The sequence below is a fragment of the Diospyros lotus genome, chromosome 2 (assembly GCF_014633365.1).
Source record: "Diospyros lotus cultivar Yz01 chromosome 2, ASM1463336v1, whole genome shotgun sequence".
NCBI classification, from domain to species: Eukaryota; Viridiplantae; Streptophyta; class Magnoliopsida; order Ericales; family Ebenaceae; genus Diospyros; species Diospyros lotus.
The window spans coordinates 25763316-25785168 of NC_068339.1; the positions used below are offsets into that span (position 1 = coordinate 25763316).

Sequence of the window (21853 nt, forward strand, 5' to 3'; positions counted from 1 at the left end):
TCTCAACACTCATTAGGAATATTTAACTACATATATGTGCATTTACCATGAACATATAGGAAAGCTTTGCCAGTCAGATGTAAAGCAATAGGAAATTAAAATGCTATAAAGGATGAACAGCTCACCCTCCTGTCGTTCTTGGCATGGGATTGACGAAGAAAGAATCGATGGCAGAAAATTATTGCAGTAGCTATTGTTACCTGAGGCCTGCAGTTGAGAACACCATCACATATGTTTAATAACAAATCAAAGTTGTTCTGCCACATTACAGACATACAAAATTATAAGACAAAAAGGCACACACAGACTTTAGTAGAGAAACTTAGAGGCACATAACTGCACTGCCTTGTGTGCCAAGGACATGAAACAATTAAAAACTGTCAATAGTACACAGAAAAACCCCATCCCAATTCTGGAACAAAATCAATTGCAACCAGGACGCTTCAAAAATGCCAGACCTCCGGTGTAAGGTTGCATCAATTAAAAACTTCAACACACAGTTTTAGTTAAACTCAAATGCAAATCGGGAAAATTGCATTTGAAAGCCTTAAGAGCCATCAACTCATTCTTAGCCTAATTAGCAAAATGAAGTAAACAGTGAACATAAGGAAGTTTAGAGCAAGATCTAAAAGTAGTAATTGCACTATCACAATGGTTCAGGGACTTTAACCCATTACACATTGCCATAGCATGGACAAAGATGCAAAAGCCTGTAATGTTGTGGCAGTGCCACAATGATTGTAGTAGCAAACAATTAATCCATAGAGGACATATGTTCCTGTTTTGATCCCTCTCTTTTGTAAATGAATGGTACACCATGGTACATTTTCAATGATGATCATACTAACTAAAACATGGATACAACAGTCAAGTCTTAATCCCACTAGGTGGAAGAAATGGACACAGGTCAAAAGAATTATAATAAACTTTTTACGCACATCTTGTATTGCATCCAAACCATGAATGTGATTTTTATGAGAACTGAAGTTCAGAATCTATATCTTCCCTTGCATATCAAAAACTTACAAAATGAAAAAAAAAAAAAAAAAAAAAGAACAGAGAAGGAACAGGAAAAGAATAGCCTGTCCTCTCTTTTGTTTTCTTTCTTATTCATTACTTTTCTATACTCTTGCGGCAAGTTTATTAAAGGTGCGCCTAGGCACAAGAAGCATCTGTTGTGCCTGGAATGGTCCCAGGCGGGCGCAGGGCCTAGGCACGCCTGGCTGTTTTTTTAAAATGTTTGTACTGTTTTTAACTTTTTAAGTGTTTATTGTGTAATTTTTAATGGAATCCTAACAGAAAAAGGAAACTTTATAGATTTCAATTCCAATTATAACTAAATACTAATTGGAATTGATATTTTATTTATTACTGTGATTTTTAATAGAATCTCATCCTAATAGGAGAAGAAAACTTTTTAGATTTTAAAATGCTAATTGGAATTGTTATTTACTTATTGGAATCAGTATTAGGATTGAATTTTTAGTAGAATCAAATCCTAATAGGAAAAGAAAGCTTATCAAATTCCAATTCAATTATAACTAAATACTAATTGGAATTGGTATTTTATTTATTACTGTAATTTTTAATAGAATTCAATCCTGAAAGGAAAATTTTCAAATTTCAATTTCAATTATAACTAAATACTAATTAGAATTAGTATTTATTTATTAGAATTGATATTTTATTTATTACTGTGATTTTTAATAAAATCCAATCCTAATAGGAAGAGGAAACTTTTCAGATTCTAATTCCAATTATAACTAAATACTAATTGAAATTAATATTTACTTATTGGTATTTACTTTTCATATTATAATTCCAATTATAACTAAATACTAAAATAAACAATAAATCAAAAGAGATTCTCAAACCAAAGAGACTGATGCTTCTAACGATGAAAATATGAAAATGTTTGATCTTGATGATGAAGATGATTTTTAGATTATTTAAAATTCATAATTAGTTAATCTTAATTAGGATTTAAGACCTATAAATTGTTTAAAATTTAATTTAAGTTGACTTAAAAGACTTTTTATATATATATATATATATATTTTTAACTTTTGTGATACTTATATGCCGGTTGCTAAAAAATAATGGGATTTGTTTTGCTGAAATTTATAGGTATGTAATTTGTTTTAATATTTTTTTTAGATAGTATACATTGAATTTTTTAATTTTTTTGATAACATGTTTGTGAATATATTATTAGAAATTAATGATTGTCACGGCCTAGGTGACAATAGGAAAACACGAGTGATAATGAGGAGATGTTACCGATGAGAATAGAGAAATGAGGGAGAGAGAGAGAGAGAGAGAGAATAGAGAGAAAGAGTATGAGAGAGGGATAAGAGCTAGAAGATAGATGGGAATCAGAATGTAATTTTCCTATTCGATGATCTTCTCAAGGCAGCCTCAGCGCTGATATAGCTGGGAGGCCGCGTCCACAGGGGATCCTCTCCTCCTAATAGCTGTAACCATAAGTTTTGTCCTATTCCAGCCTCTCCCACATGGGGAATCTTTAGCTAACAAACTTGGTGCTAGAAATTACAATAAACCCCAAAAGTAGAAAATAAAACAGAAGAATTACACTGCAAGGAAAAAATTAAAAATGCTGCTGCTTAGGGACGGCCGTGACAATTTCCCTCCCCTTCAATCGATTTCTTATCCTCAAGAAATGCTAAGGAGACTGGCCGTTCAGGGAAATTGCCTTAGGAGATCAGGTAAATACTCCCAAGTGCTGCAGTCTGAAGTGCTGCCTCGCCACTTGACCAACACCTGAATGAGCGAAGCCCCTTGTTTGTACACCACCCTCCTCTCGAGTATAGCCTTTGGTTCCACCACCCTGATACTTCTTTAGGGAATGTAGGGAGGGCCCTGCTCACTGGCTGGCTTCCCACAGATTTCTTGAGGAGAGAGACATGAAAGATTGGATGGATTTGGGTCCCTTCCGGTAACTTCAGGTGGTATGCCACTTGTCCTACCTTGGCTTCTATGGCAAAAGGACCGAAATATTTGGGGCTAAGCTTAGTCACCTTTCCCTTAGTGATGGACTTGAGATGGGGGTACCGCAGCCTCAAATACACATTATCTCCCACCGCGAACTCCCTTTCACTTCTCTTGTGATCGGCTACTTGTTTCATCCTGCTCCTAGAGGCCAGCTCTTGCTTAAGCTGTTGGGTGACCTGCCTTCGTTGCTGAAGGTATTCTTCTACCGTAGCTACATTGGATCCCCCTTCTACACCTGGTAAAGTTGGCGGTTGGTTCTCGAATAAGGCTTCAAATGGTGACATTTTAATAGAGGAATGATAGTTGGTGTTATACCACCATTGGGCTAGGGACAACCACCGATGCCACTCATTGGGTTGTAAGAGGCAAACACACCTCAAGTAGGTTTCTAAACTTTGATTTACCCTCTCTGTTTGCCCGTCTGATTGGGGGTGATAGGCTGTGGACATGCTCAACTTAGTCCCCAATGCCTTCATGAGTTCCTGCCACATTAGACTGGTGAAGATCCGATCCCAATTTGAGACAATGTACTTGGGAGTCCCATGCAACTTTACCACTCGGTCAAGGAAGGCCCTGGCTACATCTTGAGCGGTATACGGATGAGTTAGCCCTATGAAGTGAGCAAACTTGGTCAACCGGTCTACCACTACCAGTATGCTGTCCCTTCCCTCCGATCTCAATAGGCCTTCCATGAAATCCATTGACACGTTAGTCCAGGCTTGGTTAGGGATGGTTAACGGCTGCAGTAACCCTGGGTAGGCTATATTCTCGGTCTTACACCTCTTGCAAGTGTCACAAGACAGCACATATCTTCGAATTTCAGCCTTCATCCCTGGCCAATGGAATACCCTCTTAACCTGTACATAAGTGTTCTGCATGCCGGAATGCCCTCCTAGTGGCGACTCATGCAAAGACTGCATGATCTCGTTCTTGAGCCCGATATTATTTCCAATCACCAACCTTCCGTGACGCCTCAACAATCCCCCACTTAACGTATATTCCTCCTCCTCCTATGTTTCCACTGTCAGTTTTTCTATTATCCCCATTTAACTTCTCATCCCCTTCATAGCTATCAATCACCTCATTGTACCACTCCGGCACCACCTGAGATATGGCTGTGACACTTCCTCCTTCATGGCACCTTGACAATGCGTCCGCCGCTGTATTTTCCTTCCCTTTCCGATATTGTATGGTGTAGTCCAGCCCCATTAGTTTAGACATTCCCTTCTTTTGTAGCTGGGTGTGAAGTTTTTGTTGTAACAGGAACTTTAGGCTTTCATGGTCAGTTTTAATGATGAATTTGCCCGCTTCTAGGTAATGCCTCCATTTGTCAACTGCCATCAGGACAGCTATAAACTCTTTTTCATATATGCTGAGCCCCGAATGCTTGGGGCTTAAGGCCTGACTCAAAAAAGCCAGCGATTTCCCTTCTTGAGCTAACACAACTCCAACACCTGTGCCACTTGCATCTGTTTCTAAGATGAATGGTTTGCTAAAGTCCGATAGGCCCAAGGCCGGCACCTTACTCATGGCTTCTTTCAGTTTAATGAACGCTTCCTCCGCCAATGGCCCCCATTCAAATCCTTTTTTCTTTAGTAATTGCGTCAATGGCTTGTTGATGGCTCTATATCCCTTCACAAATCGCCGGTAGTATCCCGTCAGGCCTAGGAATCCCCTTAGAGCCTTTACTGAATTGGGCCTCGGGCAGGATTCCATCGCCTCTAGTTTCCTCGAGTCTGTGCTGACCTCTCCTTTGGATATGATGTGGCCTAAATATTCCACTTGCCCTTGACCAAAAGAACACTTAAGACTTCTTAATAAAAAGCTGGTTAGATCTGAGGATATCAAAAGTGGTCTTTAGGTGAGATAGGTGCTAATCAAAGGTAGGACTATAGATGAGGATGCCGTCAAAGAATACAAGTATGAACTTGCGAAGGTGAGGCTCGAATATTCGGTTCATGAGTGATTGAAAGGTGGCAGGAGCATTAGTGAGCCCAAAAGACATCACTAAGAAGTTAAAATGTCCATGGTGGGTTCTAAAGGCTATTTTAGGGATGTCCTCCGATTTCATTCGAATTTGGTGATAGCCCGAGCAAAGATCCAGCTTAGAAAAGAATTGGGCATTGTGTAATTCATCTAAAAGATCCTCAACAAGTGGAATGAGAAACTTATCTTTGACTGTTAGGGCGTTTAGTTGGCGGTAATTCACACAAAACCGCCATGTTCTATCCTTCTTTTTCACTAATAAAACCAAGGAAGCAAAAGGGCTTTGGCTGGGACGGATTATGGCTTGTTGAAACATTACCTTGACCATTCTTTCGATCTCATTCTTTTGGGCAGGAGGGTAACGGTAAGATCGGATATTAACGGGTTCGGTGTTAGGTTTTAGGTTGATGGTGTGGTCTTGAGCTCGAGGAGGGGGAAGAGCAGAAGGTTCTAAGAATAGATCCTCATATTCTAACAGCAATGTATTAAGAAGGTCTGAGTATGATACCTAGTCAGTTTGATGGTGAGGGGAGCTAACTGTCAGTAACACCTCCCCGTGCACCTCCTTTCCTCTGTCTTCTTTGATGGCCACTATGGAGAATAAGTGTCCCAGATGGTTCCACCTCCCTGTGAACAATTTCCACAGCCTTCTCCCACTGATCATTTTACAACTACCCGTTTCCTTCCCTCCTATTAGCGTCATCCTCCTCCCTTCTTTCTCAAAAGAGACCTCCATTTTGGTAAAATCAAAGCTTATGGGGTTCACTCCTTTCATCCAATCCACACCGAAGACAACATCACAACCTCCGAGTTGTAAGTGTCTTAGATCCGCCTCAAACATTTCACCTTGCATTTCCCAGCTGAAGCCATTACAAGCCGACCTGCTCAACACCCTATCCCCATTTGCCACTGTCACACTCAAGGGTGGCATCCCAGTGAGTGAGCATTCTAGTCTCTTGGCTGTGCTTTCATCCAGAAAGCTATGGGTGCTCCCACTGCCGATAAGAATCATCAAATTGCATCCATTTGATCGGCCTTCCACCTTCATAATCTTATTATTAGCTACCCCCTTCAGAGCATGAATGGAAATTTCTCCATTGTCCTCCTTGTCATCATCCTCGGGGTTTAAGTCCCCGGTCCCCCCTTGATCCTCTTCTTCGTCTCCCTCTAGTAGAAGAATTTGCCTTCTACACTGATGTCACGGGTGGTATTTGTCTCCACAACGAAAACAGAGACCTGCTAACCTCCTCTGCTCTCTCTCTTGTTCCCCATATGGAGCTGAGTTTGATCCTCCCACGTGTTTTCCCTTCACCATCTCTCGATTATAGCTCTTTCCTCCAGCATTAGAGGTGCCCAGAACCATTCCTCTCTATTGTTGCCTCTGTTTCTTCATCATCGCCTCCACCAAGGTTTCTTGCAAACGAGCACTCTCCGAAGCCTGTTCCACTGTTCTCGGCCTCATCATTTTCACCATTGGCCGCAACTCTTCGCTAAGGCCGCTCATGAAGCTTGATACAAAATAAGCTTCCGAAAGGTGGGGGTTGTGGCGAATCATGAATGACCTTAACTCCTCAAACCTTTGCAGATAGGATTCAACACTTCCCACTTGCTTGAGTTCGTTGAATTCCTTTATGGTATCCATCATGCTTCGTTCTCCAAACCTCTTGCACAACTTCTCCGAGAACTCATCCCATGTATGCTCCCTCCTTACACTAAGGCACCCTTGGAACCATGTGTCCACTGTTTCATTGAAATAAGCAGTGGCTAGTGATACCCATTGTGTCTGCGGTATGTTGTACCAGTCAAACAGCCTCTCGCATTTTCAGACCCACCAACGCGGATTAACTCCCTCAAATGTCAGAATCTCCATCTGAGGCATTGGGTACCTTGGTTGATGATGATTGGGAGGTTCTACTTTGTCTCTCCCCGGCATCCTCTCCAGCTCTTCTTCCGGGTTTATCTCCAGTTCGGATGTCCCAATTCCCCGATCCATTCTATGTCCTTACAGAATGAGCTCATTTCTCTCCCTAGGGAGAAAGTCCGGTGATATCCTGACCGAATTCTAGTGGGTAAACATCATCATGAACTGCTGTATCTGAGCTCTTAGTTCGTCTTGTACTCTCACGATTGAAGAATCCAACCTTCGCTCCAATCCTTCCATGGAACTCTCTAGCTTGCGGTCCATGGCTATGATTGCCTCATGATTCCGAGTAGCTCCCAGCTCCAGTTGATCGGTTCGGTTCTAAAAATCTGCCACCGTCAAGTAAACTTGTTGAAGCTGCGTCTCCAGGCTCTTCATGCAAGTACCATCCGCCATTACTCCCGATACTACAAGTGTTGGCCGAGAATCTGTGGCTCTAATACCAATTATTGTCACAGTCGTAGGTGACAATAGGAGAACACGAGTGATAATGAGGAGATGTTACCGATGAGAATAGAGAAATAAGAGAGAGAGAGATAGAGAATAGAGAGAAAGAGTTTGAGAGAGGGATAAGACCTAGAAGATAGATGAGAATCAGAATGCAATTTTCATATTCGATGATCTTCTCAGGGCAGCCTTAGCGCTGATATAGCTAGGAGGTCGCGTCCACAGGGGATCCTCTCCTCCTAACGGCTTGTCATGACCCTATGAGCAATAAAAGGGTATTATTGTAATAGGATAAAATAGTTTGTTACGGATATTTTAGCAAGTGGTTAGAAGCACATGAGAGCATGTGCTAGGCTGTTAGAAGGCAAATATGCCTATAAAAGATGGCTGTAATGGTTTGTTTTGTTATCCAAGAAAATAATGAATTGAAATATGTTTTTCTCCTCTTCCAAATTCTCTCCCCTTTCTTGATCTTCATCTCCTTCTTTTTCTATTCTCTAATCTCCCTAACACTTTTAATCTCTCCCTCATTTTTCCAATTTCCTCTTTAATTACCTTCTGTTCTTGGCTTAGCTGAATCGAATTCTTCCGATTCCCAAACTGATCCTAGGTTAAGCCTTAGGATCATGACAAATTGGTATCAGAGCAGTCCATCCTTGACTGTGGTTTTGATTTGAGTTCCGACGGTGATTATCGGTGAGTTCCGATGGTGATTATCGGCTGTTGGTAGGCAATTGTTTCCAATTTGATTTGGAGGATATTAAGGTCGGTAGTGAACAAGTGAGAGCAAAGCAGTTCTCGCCAACTGCATCAATTAATCCTAAGCAGTTCGAAATTGAAAGGTGGAGTAGCGTCAGGAGGTGACGGCCACGATTCTCAGCAACCCAGGCGAATTCAAGGAGCTACCATTGGCTAGTGGTCCTCGGCTCAGGAGGTCGCAACTAGCGCAGGAGTTGCAAGCGATCGCGGTTGTGCAGTGGGTTTCTGGCGATCGAGGTTTGGTCGGTGATTGGGTAGAACCTGAGGAAGGAAGCATTGATTCATCACTGGTTGGGTTATCACTGGCAAGAGGTTCGCGACTGGAAGTGATCATAGGTAGAGCGAAATCGAAGGAAGGAGACGAGAGGCTAAGAGAATTTGCCGACTGATTGGGCCAGCGATTGTCGGAAGGGATTTTCTGGAAGCAAGGCGATTCCAGCCGGGAGCATGCGACTCAAGAGGGTGACCTCAGAAGTAGAGTTGCGCAGCAGGTTTCCGAAATACACAGCGAGCAAGCAAGTCTGATCCGACTTCTTTGCTTGTGAGTTTCGACACCCTAGGCTACTAATTTCCAAGTCGGAAGGCGTTTGAGGCGAGAATAGGAGGCTGGGCAGCAGGCAAGCCGGGAAGTTGCGACTGGTGTAGGAGTTCCGAGCAATCGCAATTGTCCAAGATTAAGCAATCTTGGTTGAAGATTTAGAGCCGGTGATTCTTGGCGACTCCTAGGAGCCATTTAGCGATAGAGAACCCATAGTGGCATTGGCCAATTGGCTTCGAGGGTAATCAAAGCCGGTTCGGCGGAAGTTTGGCAATTCTTGTTTGTCGTTGGGAGGTGAAGTAGGTTAGGCAAGTCCTCCGACCAATTCTTGATGGCTCTGAAGGTGGCGGAATAGGTCTTGGATCTCTGCTAAGAAGCCCAGCAATTTCGGTACCTGATTCTAGCAAGGTTTGGAGCAGCTGGGAGTGGATTGTGGAAGGCGAATTTGAATGGGTAATTATTGGCTGTGAATTCTAGCACTCTTTTGCGGTAATTCTGATCCGACTTCATTAAGGAAGTAGTAATTTCAGGTGGTAATTCCAATCAAATCCTAGGCTGCTAGTAAGGTAAACAAAGGTTAATTTTGAATTTTGGGATAACTTGTTTGAAGAAGAGCAGTATGTATATAGCTCCTTGGTTTTCAAAGTATGCTGATTGTGAAAAATTAGTTAAGGGGAGCAGTGCATGTAGGAGACCATGGGAGCCTCAATTGCAGCAGAAAAATTCGTCATTTTCAGTTGGAATAGAGCCTCAATGGCAGCCAAAGGAGGCTACATTTTCAGTAGGGTGTCCTACTCATGAAGCTAGGGGAGGCAGGGCATACATGAAGCATAATGCTTCACTTTCAGCTGGAATGGAGCATCAATGGCAGCTAAAGAAGGCTGCATTTTCAGTTGGCAGCAACAAGGACAAAGGAACAAGCAATGGGATTCATGAAGAGTGCAAGGAATTCGGTCGAATGTTCCGCGAAAAGCTACAAGAATTTGCAATGATACTTATTAAGAAGTATCATTATAACTTTCCGGTGGAATATTTTGGTGATTATCACGGAAGTTTTAACAAGGAGGAATTCCTTGGAATGGAGTAGCAAGAGGAGAAGCTGAAAGAAAGAGCAAACAAGGAAGCAAGGAGTATCGATCATTTTATGGAAGAGTTGGAGCATGAATCAGAAATGAAGAAAAGGCGGAATCAGAAAACAATACTGTTGGGAGCTAACAAGAAATTGGGAGACTTGGACATGAATTTGGGCGCAGCTGTTTTGCAACCAGCTCTGCAACAATGGAGAGAGTTAATGCCTCATCAGAACTGGCAATTAAAAAATGAAGGATTATTGAAGGAAGAGGAAGCGGAGGATTTAGTTGATAAGCAAGCTATAAATCGTGTGGGAAAAGATGGAAAGGATGAAGTACATATGGCAGCCGTTGAGAAATCATTGGCAAGGATTAAAGTGGCAGCAGATCCTAATGTTAATGCTCACAAACAGCCTTGGTATAAGCATTCAAGGCAAGTCTACAAGTCCCCATTGCTGCATTTCGAGGCTGTTGTTGATATTTTTGCAACAAAGCATGGCTGTGGGTTGAATGGGGGTACAATAACAACAACTACGGTCGTAGATCTGCTCTCCTTACTTGTAGTGGAGGGTAATGAAGTTTTCCCTAATGAAATTCTGGGCCAATTTATACTTGGAATTAATCTTGAAAACCTAAGAATGAAGAAGAAGAGACCTAGAAGTAGAAAGAAAGAAAGGAGGATGATCCGCATAGAGAAGGTTGGAATTGGATGAAGAGCAACGACTACACGCGGCAAGTTCTTGGGAACAAGAACTCTCTCAAGGAGGGGAGAATTGTCATGACCCTATGAGCAATAAAAGGGTATTATTGTAATAGGATAAAATAGTTTGTTAGGGATATTTTAGCAAGTGGTTAGAAGCACATGAGAGCATGTGCTAGGCTGTTAGAAGGCAAATATGCCTATAAAAGATGGTTGTAATGGTTTGTTTTGTTATCCAAGAAAATAATGAATTGAAATATGTTTTTCTCCTCTTCCAAATTCTCTCCCCTTTCTTGATCTTCATCTCCCTCTTTTTCAATTCTCTAATCTCCCTAACACTTTTAATCTCTCCCTCATTTTTCCAATTTCCTCTTTAATTACCTTCTGTTCTTGGCTTAGCTGAATCGGATTCTTCCGATTCCCAAACTGATCCTAAGTTAAGCCTTAGGATCATGACACGGCTGTAACCAGAAGTTTTGTCCTATTCCAGCCTCTCCCACAAGGGGAATCTTTAGCTAACAAACTTGGTGCTAGAAATTACAATAAACCCCAAAAGTAGAAAGTAAAACAGAAGAATTACACTGCAAAGAAAAAATTAAAAATGCTACTGCTTAGGGACGGCCGTGACAATGACTTGTTTTATATCTTATTATTAGCATCTCCAGGACCTATAACAAGACTAAAAACAAACTGGATGGCTTAACTTCCAAGTCAACTTCTATCAACTTGCAGGATCAATTGTTCCCTTTCCCTGTCAATAAATTTAAAAAATGTTACCCTACTAACAAATTTGCTATAAACCTTAACAGGCATTCTGGAGACCATTTGTTGGTGTGGTTGGCAACTTTCTGAGCATTTATCACATTAGGGTATCACTAGATGCAACTATTGATAGCACTCTTTATTATTTTTCTTTTCTCATTCTCTCATTGCAAAACAAATTAAGGCACCTACAAAGACTACCAACAACTCAGCAACTATAGGATAATATATATATTTATATATATATATATATATGTAACTGTCCTCAATCAATGCCAGCATAATATTTTTAGCAAGCAAGAACATATTGAAGCATAAACTAGGCAAATGTTGTAGGAACAAATAATAGCAAAGGAGAAGTTCAATATAAAGTGGGAAAAAAAATGAGGAAAAGAGAATTCAAAATATTAATTTGAAGGCTTCAGGACTTACACTTTAAGTCTCATGCCCAAATCTTGTAAGAATGTACAATATGACTTGCGTAGATAAGTCTCTTTCTTCAAATCAATACCATCTTGTCTGGACGGGGAATTTTCTTCTATTTCCTTCCTAGAGAAATACCATCGGCCACCATCCTGAGATGATTTGTAAGACCCACCTTCATACCCTCCATGCTGAGAAGAATCACCAGGCAACATACCAGCCATGTGTATCTCTTTTGGAAAAGAATTTCTTTGATATAGAAGTTAAACTTTTTCTTTCTCTCTCCTTTCTTACAAAGGAGGCCTTGCCCGCCAAATGATCAAATCAGCAGCCTCCTGTGTTCAGATTAACAAACCAATTCAGAATATTAGGTCTTAAGCAAAGAAAATAACTTGCACAAGTTCCTAATGCAAGCACATAGCATAAAAAGCTTAGCTATCCAAGAAAAAACATGCATTACTCAAAACAATACTAATTAAGGACAACACTTTCTTCTTTTATACAATAAGCTAACATAGAAACTTATAATTAAGAGCATAATTACTTCCTAGTAAAGTAGAAAGTTGCATGTAACATATAGTTTTAGACAAACTAGCAACCTGTTTCTCATTAAAATGACAACTTACTGAAGACTGCCAGATATACAAATTTGAAATTACACAACCTAGATCAAACAGATTTGGAAGCAGGTGGCAACACAGTCATACATCATGTCAATGAACTGCTTTGTTTACTTCTATGATTAACCTGCCATTCAAGAAACTGAACTTGAGGGGACAAGTTACAGATTATGATCAGTTAAGCTTATGATAAAATCAATCAGATTATGATAAGATCAATTGAGTTAGGAACAAATCAATTTGCTTTTGAAATTTAAGTTCTATATCGTGATTATGTTTATTTTTCATAGCTTTCTATTCATTTAGTCCCATACAAGATACATTTTTTTTAATGACAATGCCATAAAATATATTATTTTGAATCAGATTCATTATAATGACTCAATACACTTTTGAGAAGCTGTTCCACAATGAGTCCTTACCCAAAAGTACTAACCAAAGCTGACTTGTTGGTTCCTAAGACCAAGAAATATACCCAATACCTCCCTAGCAAACTTTCAATGTGGGCTCATATAATAAACTGAAGCCCAAAAACCCGCCAGCCGCAAGACTAAGAACCAAGGTCCTAAGTGGCTTCTGACCTACAATAATATAATATGCAAAACCTCATCCTGAGCTTTTTGCCGAAAAAGCCCACAATCCACAGCCATTTAAGTCATTCCTAAGGTGATCAACATAGCCATAGTTGCAAGCCTCCCCCACAATTGACACTCCAAAGGCACCCTTCCTCTCTTGATCCAACAAATTCAAAAGGAAGACCGAATAGCATTCTCCATCTGTGGTCAAATATGTTCATATGTGTTTTGATTGATGCTTTCGGCTCCATTTGTTAGAGGAAAGTGTTTTACAAGAAAACACTGTCACACCCTAGGGTCGGGCTAGGGTTTAGAAAGAAAATTGAGAAGATTAAGAGAGCGAGAGAGCAGAATTAGGAGGGAGAACTCAGATGGAAGGAAGGAAACAACAAGAAGAGGGAGAATGTTCAAGAGACAGGGAGAGAAAGGTAACAGAAAGTGAGAGAGAGAGAGAGATAATAGAGTATATTCAATTCATTTCTCAACATGAATTCCCCTTATTAGCTGTGGCTTATTTATAGCCTCACAGCCCATGCACCCATGGGTAGTACAACTGAAAATCATAACTGCCTATATCTAAGGACAAATATCTATAACAAAAAGGAAAATAAAATTACAATTACTACCCTTGGAATGTGACAAAATCACCCTCCTTGAAAGGTTTCTTGACCCCAAGAAACTTATTACTATTGAGTCGTCGTTATTAATCCAATCCCAGCTTTCTCTATCTGTTTTATTCTTCTTTCTCCTTGTAAGCTTTTTCCTCTTTTCATTTACGTTTCCGTTCTCTTGCTCTTCCTCTGCTAGGACCAACACCAAAAATTGGTCTGCTCCAGTTGAAATGACAGCAAGACTGTCACATTACTCAGGATCAAGCAAATTCATAACAGTAGTGAGATATTTTCCTGCTGCAATTGTCTTCATTATCTTGAAGCTTGATTTAACCAAAGTCATGGACTCCTCAGCCCTCTCCAAAGCCAAGAGCAAGGGAGCAGTATGTCTAAACCCTTCATTCTCAAGACCAGGCCTCTCAAGGATCCATTCCTGAATATTAGCCGGTTCTTTAGATATTGGACTAGGCACCCAGGCTATTGCAATGGCCTTTGCTTCCTCTATCAATTCATTGAATAATTCCTCATTTTTCTCTTGTAACCTCTCAATAGGCACTTCTTGATCTATTAGCTATTCTTTTGGTTTATTTACAACTATAATCGAATTCATTTCAACAAATTTCTTTCCCAATGGAGCTTCATTAACGTCTCTGGTAGCTGCCATTCCTTCTTCGTCATCCTAGATTGTCTGCTACAATTTAGGTCTTTCTTCAATTGCAGTAGAAAAATTTCGAACAAACAAACTACCTTCTAAAACTTCTCTTTTTAAGGACTTAGAATATTTCTTGGAAAAACATTATCCGGAATACTAACTTAGAACTTCCATGAAAACATGATCAGTAAGTCATCCAGCTTGTGTTTAGGTCAACGAGTTGATTGCGTCCTTCCTGTATTTCTTTTCTTGTTGTAGCACTAAATATGTCCTACGCCTGAAGGTTGCCTGCAGATTGCTTGACTCACAGCTGAGGACTAGTAGGAAATTAACAGTCGAGAAGCGTTGGGAAGCAATGGTCGATTACCGTTGGGAATTAATAGTCAGGGAGCATCGGAAATCATCATCGAGAAGTAGTATGCTTGGTAGTTAGAGAAGTTGTATTATAGCAAGCTATTAGAAGTTGTACATTTGAATTGGCAGCCTCATTGGCACCAAATTAACCACCTATGTTGGATTAGCATAAAAACTAATCCAAAGGAATGAAGGAGGCATCAAAGTATATTTTATGTTACCGTTTTGCCCAAAGTAATTGAATGCTAGAATTATGGGAGAAATCAGAAAGAAATAAGAGATGATTTGACGGCAGTTAGTTATTAGGATTTAAATGTATGTAATTGTAATTTCTAAGGGTAGTTTTGACTTTTATAAGTTAGTTATATATCCTTAGGTAGTTCTGCTCCTCTAGTCTATAAATAGAAGGGTGTGAAGGTTACTCCGATCATTCAATCAATTGTATGTTTCATTCCTTGTGTTCAGATATAGTGAGAGGCGAGAGAAAGAGCTATGAGTTGTAGTTCTTGTTGTCTTCAATTAGAGTATTGTATTCGAGAGGCAAGGTGAGGTGAAAGAGGGGTATTCTTGTACTAATTTCTCATACGATTCTAGTGGATTGGTTGCTTCTTGGATTGCTGGATGTAGTGTCGTGTAAATTGCATGAACCAAGGTATCATGTGTGTTGCAATCTGGTTTGGTTTTCTTTACATTTCAATTTCTGTTTATATTGTTTAATTTCAGTCTTGAATGTTGTTTGAATTCGGTGAGATTTTTGAGAGATTAGAGTTCTCGGTTTAACATTTTCAAAGAACAACATGTCTCTCTCTTGGTTCTCTCTCTCTAGATATTGCTTCTTGTTACAACCCTCAAGTAGAACTCACTCTCAAAAGCTAGTTGTTAAGGGGAGGGTGTCCAAGAGGTTATAAACCCCATACCAGGAGCCCAAGAATAGATCTGGTTACGAGATAATTTCCAATGGACAGATTTTGTGAAAGATTTGGTGATAGAAACATGGCAGATGTTGTGGAGGAATTTAATAAATTGAGGCAGGAGAATTTTGTCCAGAATTATCAGGTGAACTTTGAGGAGCTTAAGTCTTTAATGCTGAACCTTGATCCTTTTCCATCTGAGGCATATTTCGTCTCAAATTTTATTAGTGGCTTGAGCAAGGACTTGAGGCCTACAGTTAAGATGTTACAGCTGAAGACTATAAAACAGGCAGCAGAAAGTGCTAGGTTACAGGAGCTTACTGTGGAAGCTCTAGTGAAGAAGCAAAGAATTCATATGAGAGGGACAAATTCATATTAAGCTGGTTTGTGTTATAAGTGTGGAGATAAATACATGTCGAGACATCAATGTAAAAGACAATTGTTATTGTTGGAAGCAGAAGAGGAAATGGAGGAAATTCCAGCGGCTGCAACTGAAATTGAAGAAGAAGATATCATGACCCTAGGAACAATAGAAGGGCAAAATTGTAATAGAGATATAAATAGTAGATAAGAGAGTATTTTGCAATTTGTTAGAATTATGAATCTGAGGTTTGAATCGATTCATGGGTCTTAACAAGATAATTCCTATTAATAATAATAAAAAAAATAGTAAAGCGCACAAAGCAAAGAAAAAGAAATAGGAAAAAAGAGTATTCAAGAGGCCTGTAAGGATCAAGATAAAGACAACTGAGCCAACTTGATATTTTGGCATTATCGCCACAAAAAAGAGCTTTCAGATTTTTCTTAGTTCATATCTTCATAGAAGATTGAATCAAAGATTAAGAAGTTTGCTTGGACGGAAACCTCGGATCCAAAACATGAACTTTAAACAAATTATGAAAAATCGTTTGAGCATGTGCGTAACCCTTCATAGCGACGCGCTACACTGCCCGCGTGTAGTGTCAAGTGAGCTAGGGCTGCTGCATTGGCGCCCGAATGTAGTGACAAATGAGCAAGGATTCCCGCATTTGCTTGGACGGATGTGGGTAAAAAAGTTAGTCTAAAATCAAAATCAAATTCAAAATCAAAACCAAAACCAAAAACAAAATCAAAATCAAATTCAAATTCAAAGCCAAAAACAAAACCATAGATTAAGGATTGGGTCATGGAACATAGGAACATTAATAGGCAAAGCTATGGAAGTGGTAGATGTGATGATTAAGAGAAAGATTAATATTATGTGCCTTCAAGAGACGAGATGGGTAGGGAAAAAAGCAAAAATTTTGCCAGAAAATGGATATAAAATATGGTACACAGGAAATGATCGAGCAAAAAATGGAGTGGGGATTATTATGGATAAAAGCTTAGTAGATGAGGTAGTGGATGTAAAGAAAATAGGGGATAGGATTATTATGGTGAAGGTTATTCTAGGAAGAATGACTATGAATATCTTTAGTACATATGCACCACAAGCGGGGTTAGGTGAGGAGATAAAAGCAAAATTCTGGGAGGACCTAGAAAGACTCATACAAATGATACCAAGAGGAGAGAAAATGATTATAGGAGGTGACTTAAATGGTCACGTGGGTAGAGACGAAAATGGCTATAGAGAGGTACATGGAGGGTATGGATTCGAGGAAATTAATAATGAGGGTAAGTTTATTCTAGATTTTGCAATGGCATATGGGCTCATCATAACCAATACTAGATTCAAAAAACGGGACGAACACTTAATCACATATAAAAATGTCACATCAAGCACCCAAATAGATTACTTCCTCATAAGACAAGAGGACCGGGTATGTTATAGGGATTGTAAGGTGATACCGGGAGAGTGTTTGACTACTCAACATAGACTTCTAGTACTTGATGTCCAAGTAAGAAATTGGAAGAGAAAAAATCACATAAAACAAAATTCAAAAATCAAGTGGTGGGATTTAAAAGGGGAGAAACAACTAATCTTCAAAGAAAAATTAAGGGGTAGAAGAGAATGGAATGGAGAAGGACAAACAAACCAAATGTAGAGAGAAATGGCTAATGCCCTGAGAAGCACAGCAAAGGTAGTGCTTGGAGAGACAAATGGTAGAGTCCCTAACCTTAAAGAGTCTTGGTGATGGAATGAAGAAGTACAATTGAAAATTAAAAATAAGAAAAATTGCTATAAGGCTGTATATTAGTGCAACAATGAAGAAAATCAAAAAAATTACAAAGAATCAAAAAAGGCAGCAAAAAAAAGCTGTTAGTGAAGCAAGGTCAAAAGCATACGAGAATCTATATAAACGACTTGATACAAAAGATGGAGAAAGGGATATATATAAATTAGCTAAAGCAAGAGAAAGAAAAACAAGGGATTTAAATCAAGTGAAATGCATAAAAGATGAAAATCAAAATGTATTAGTGAATGAGGGAGCGATTAAGGAGAGATGGAATGAGTATTTCACAAAATTATTTAATGATGATAGCGACACAAGAGTTAGGTTGGGACATCTTAGTAACTCCGAAGGGAACGTGAGCTATACATTTTATCGACGCATAAGTCCAAATGAAATAAAACAAGCATAAAAAAAGATGAAAAATCATAAGGCGGTGGGACCGGATAATATACCAATAGAAGCATGGAAATGCATGGGAGAAGAGGGCATCTCCTGGCTAACGAAATTATTTAACGCGATACTTAAATCAAAAAAGATGCCAGATGAGTGGAGGAAGAGTACTTTGGTCCCTATATATAAGAACAAATGAGATGTTCAAAACTGTGAAAATTACAGAGGAATTAAGTTAATGAGCCATACCATGAAACTCTGGGAGAGAATAATAGAGCAGAGGCTCAGAAAAGAAACAGAGGTATCGGAAAATCAGTTTGGTTTCATGCTTGGTAGGTCAACAATGGAAGCTATATACCTACTGAGACGCATAATAGAAAGGTATCGGGAGCATCAGAAGGACCTACATATGGTATTTATAGATCTAAAAAATGCCTATGATAGGGTTCCTAGAGAAGTATTATGGAGGGTTTTAGAGAAGAAAGGAGTCCGAATAGCCTATATACAAGCCCTTAAGGATATGTATCATGGTGCAGAGACAAGGGTCAGAACATGCGGAGGGGATACTGAACCGTTTAAAATTACAATAGGATTGCATCAAGGTTCTGCACTAAGTCCATACTTATTTGCTTTAGTAATGGATGAACTCACTAAAGATATTCAGACAGAAGTGCCATGGTGTATGCTTTTTGTAGACGACATAGTGTTGGTGGATGAAACAAAAGAAGGACTGAACACTAAACTAGAGTTATGGAGAAACAATTTAGAATCTAAGTGATTTAAATTAAGCAGAAAGAAAACAGAATATATGGAATGTAAATTTAGTAAGAATGCAAGAGTGGAGGATGTTATAATAAAATTGGAAGACCAAATCTTACAAAAAAAAGATCATTTTAGATATTTGGGATCAGTGATTCAAAAAGATGGAGAAATTCACGAGGATGTCACACATAGAATTAAGGCAGGTTGGTTAAAATGAAGAAATGCATCGGGGGTGTTATGTGATGGTAAAATCCCATTAAGACTAAAAAGAAAATTCTATAGGACAGCTATAAAACCAGTTTTGTTGTACGGCTCAGAATGTTTGGCAGTCAAATACCAACATGAGCAAAAGACGAGCGTAGCGGAGATGAAGATGTTAAGATGGATGTGCAGCCATACAAGAAAAAATAAAATTAGAAATGAAGTTATTCGTAATAAGGTAGGAATAGTGACAATAGAGGAGAAGATGAGAGAGACTAGACTAAGATGGTTTGGTCATGTGAAAAGGAGACCAAGAGACGCTCATGTGAGGAGAGTGGATGAAATGGAATAATTAATCAAAAAAAGAGGTAGAAGCAGACCTAAGAAGACTTTGGGAGAAATATTAAAGTTTGATATGAATTGTATAGACATTAATGAAGATATGACAAAAGACAGAAATACATGAAAGTCTAGAATTCATGTAGCCGACCCCACATAGTGGGATAAAGGTTGGATATCTTGTTGTTGTTGTTGTTTAGTTGTTATACACATGGGAGAATGGTTGAGGCCAAACGGATTACACATGGGTACAGGAGCAGTGGGCTATAAATAAGCCACTGTTGTAGGAAGAAAGCATGCTTGAATTCATATTGAACCTCATTTTCCTCTCTACATTTCTCTTTGTTACTCTCCCTCTTTCTATTGATTTCTTCCCCCTCCTTCAATTCTGATTTCTTCCCCAATTACTTCTTAAACCTGTTGTGAACCCTAGGTTCATGACAAATGGTGTCAGAGTGGTCCTTCTTCGGCTGTGGTTCATGTAATTTTGGTAGTCGATTTCGATGACTCTCATTGGAATTGTTTTGAGCAGAGATTTGTGGACTCTAGCAAATTTGACAAAAACGATGATTCCAGTGGTGAATTGTGGCGTGAGCGAGATCTAGATTCAAAACAGAGCGGGTAGATCCCGACGGAGGTAGCGGTTACAGAAGTGATCTCTGTGTCAAAATCCGGGTGACTTGGAAATTGGCGAAATCAATGATGCCAACTAATTTCCACAAACCGTAGCAGTGAATCACAAAGTAGATCCAAGTTTTGAAGACGAAGCGACTGTTGATTATTGATTGCGAAATTCAGCCAGCGAGGGTTGCGCTAGAGTCGATTAATGTATTAAAGTGGCGCCAACTGAGTAATAGAACCGATTAAAGAAGGCAAGAAACCCAGGCGTTCGTGAATAGGAAGAAGTTTCAAGGTGATAATGACTCGGCTGGTGTTAATGCGGATGGCCAAAAGACTCGCTACCAGAGCAAAAGGCCAATATGAGAGCTCTGTTGTAGTTGGCGACGCGGGCGAGGAAGGTGTGGAGGCCATTATCAAATGCGACCAGTGAGTAGGCAGAACCAGAGGAAGGATTCAAGGCGAGTCCACCAATCCAGCGAACTTTCATTGCCACGACAAAATCTGGGATTTCGGCTATTGCAGATGTGGTTCAGGGAGGCGACCACAAGGCATTTTTGTGATCCAGAAACAGATTGAAGCGGGTGAGCATCTCTCAAATTAAATTTCAAAGGAGAGTTAGTGGCCCCGACCATTGGACAATGATTGGGGTGTGGGTCGCAACAATTGTAGCTCTTCTTGATTGGCGGCAAGTGCAACGATTCTCAGGTTGTTTTGCTTATTCATGTTTCCATTGGTGTGGCAACAAGATGTAATGTTGTTGCCACTGAGGAGAAAGAAAGAAAGCAAAAGAAAAGGAAAAAACAAGATAAGAAGAAGGAAAAGCGAATAAGAAACCAATGGATGAAGTTGGGCATTGGATGAAGAAACAGTGGCTTGGTTGTAATAAGTTTCTTGGGGACAAGAAACCTTTCAAAGTGAGGAAATTTTCATGACCCTAGGAGTAATAAAATGGCATTATTGTAATAGGGTATAATACTTAATTAGGGATATTTTACAAGTTGTTAGAAGCACATGGGTGCTGTTAGGATGTTGTTAGAAATCAGTTAAGCATCTAGCTATGCCTATAAAAAGGACAATTGTAAGTGGAGAGATTTCATGCTTGAATTGACTAATGAAAATCTAATTCTCTCTCTACAATTCTCTATAATTCTCCCTCTCATTTTCTCTCTACTACTCTCCCTCATTTCTCTCTACATCATTCCCTCATTTCTGTCCAAATATCCCTCTAAACTTTCTGTCCTTAATCCTAAGCCTCTCGGATCCCTCCGAATGCCAATTTCAACCCATTATGAACCCTACATTCATGACACAACCAAATCACAAAAGAGACAAGGATTTATCCTAGTTCAGGCTACGGAAATAGCCCTACATCCAACCTCGGTCCAAGAGCAATTCCACTAAAAATCCAATCAAGAATCAGTACACAAGAAACCCTCTCTATCTCGCTCACAAGTACAATCCTATATGGAGATTACTAAGAACTAACTATTGTCTTTCCTCTCAACAAGTTTACTGCACTCGTACACAATCAGAGAATAAGACGAATGACGATATCTTGCGATTGCCCATGCCCTCTATTTATAAAGGATTTGGGCAGTAAATACAAGGGTGGTTAATAAACCAACACAAAGTCTATACTACCTTACATAACTGATTTAATAATAACCTAACTCACTCAATTGCCGGTTATATCGCCAATCTAACTAACCGGCTTCTTTTGATTCTTCTTGATCTTCTAAAATGTACTCAATGCAAAATTTCAACAGTTGTACATTTGAATTGGTTGAATCATTGGCGCCAAATTAACCGCCTATGTTGGATTAGCATAAAAACTAATCCAATGGAATGAAGGAGGCATCAAAGTATATTTTCAAAGAACAATATACTTCTCTGATTCTTTCTCGGGGTCCTGCTTGTTCTCTCTTGCCAGTTTCTATTCCTTCTCCTTCTCCGATTCTCTCTCCAATTTCCTCCTAATTTCTACCCTAAATTCTCTCAATTAGCATCTAATTTACTCGTTAGATCTGAGGACATAACAAATACTAC

At 39.5% G+C, this 21853-nt stretch overlaps 1 protein-coding gene across 2 annotated transcripts in view; it reads right to left on the minus strand.

The window, feature by feature from the left end:
* Positions 1-21853, minus strand: part of LOC127794272 (cyclin-T1-3-like) — a 36409-nt gene that overhangs the window by 4264 nt on the left and 10292 nt on the right. For both annotated transcript variants that reach the window (XM_052325247.1, XM_052325248.1), the window contains 2 exons: positions 11628-11953; positions 126-207 (listed from right to left, as the gene is read on the minus strand). In XM_052325247.1, the coding sequence (XP_052181207.1) occupies positions 126-207; positions 11628-11842 (297 nt within the window). In that variant the 5' untranslated portion in view covers positions 11843-11953. The remainder of the gene's footprint in view (positions 1-125; positions 208-11627; positions 11954-21853) is intronic.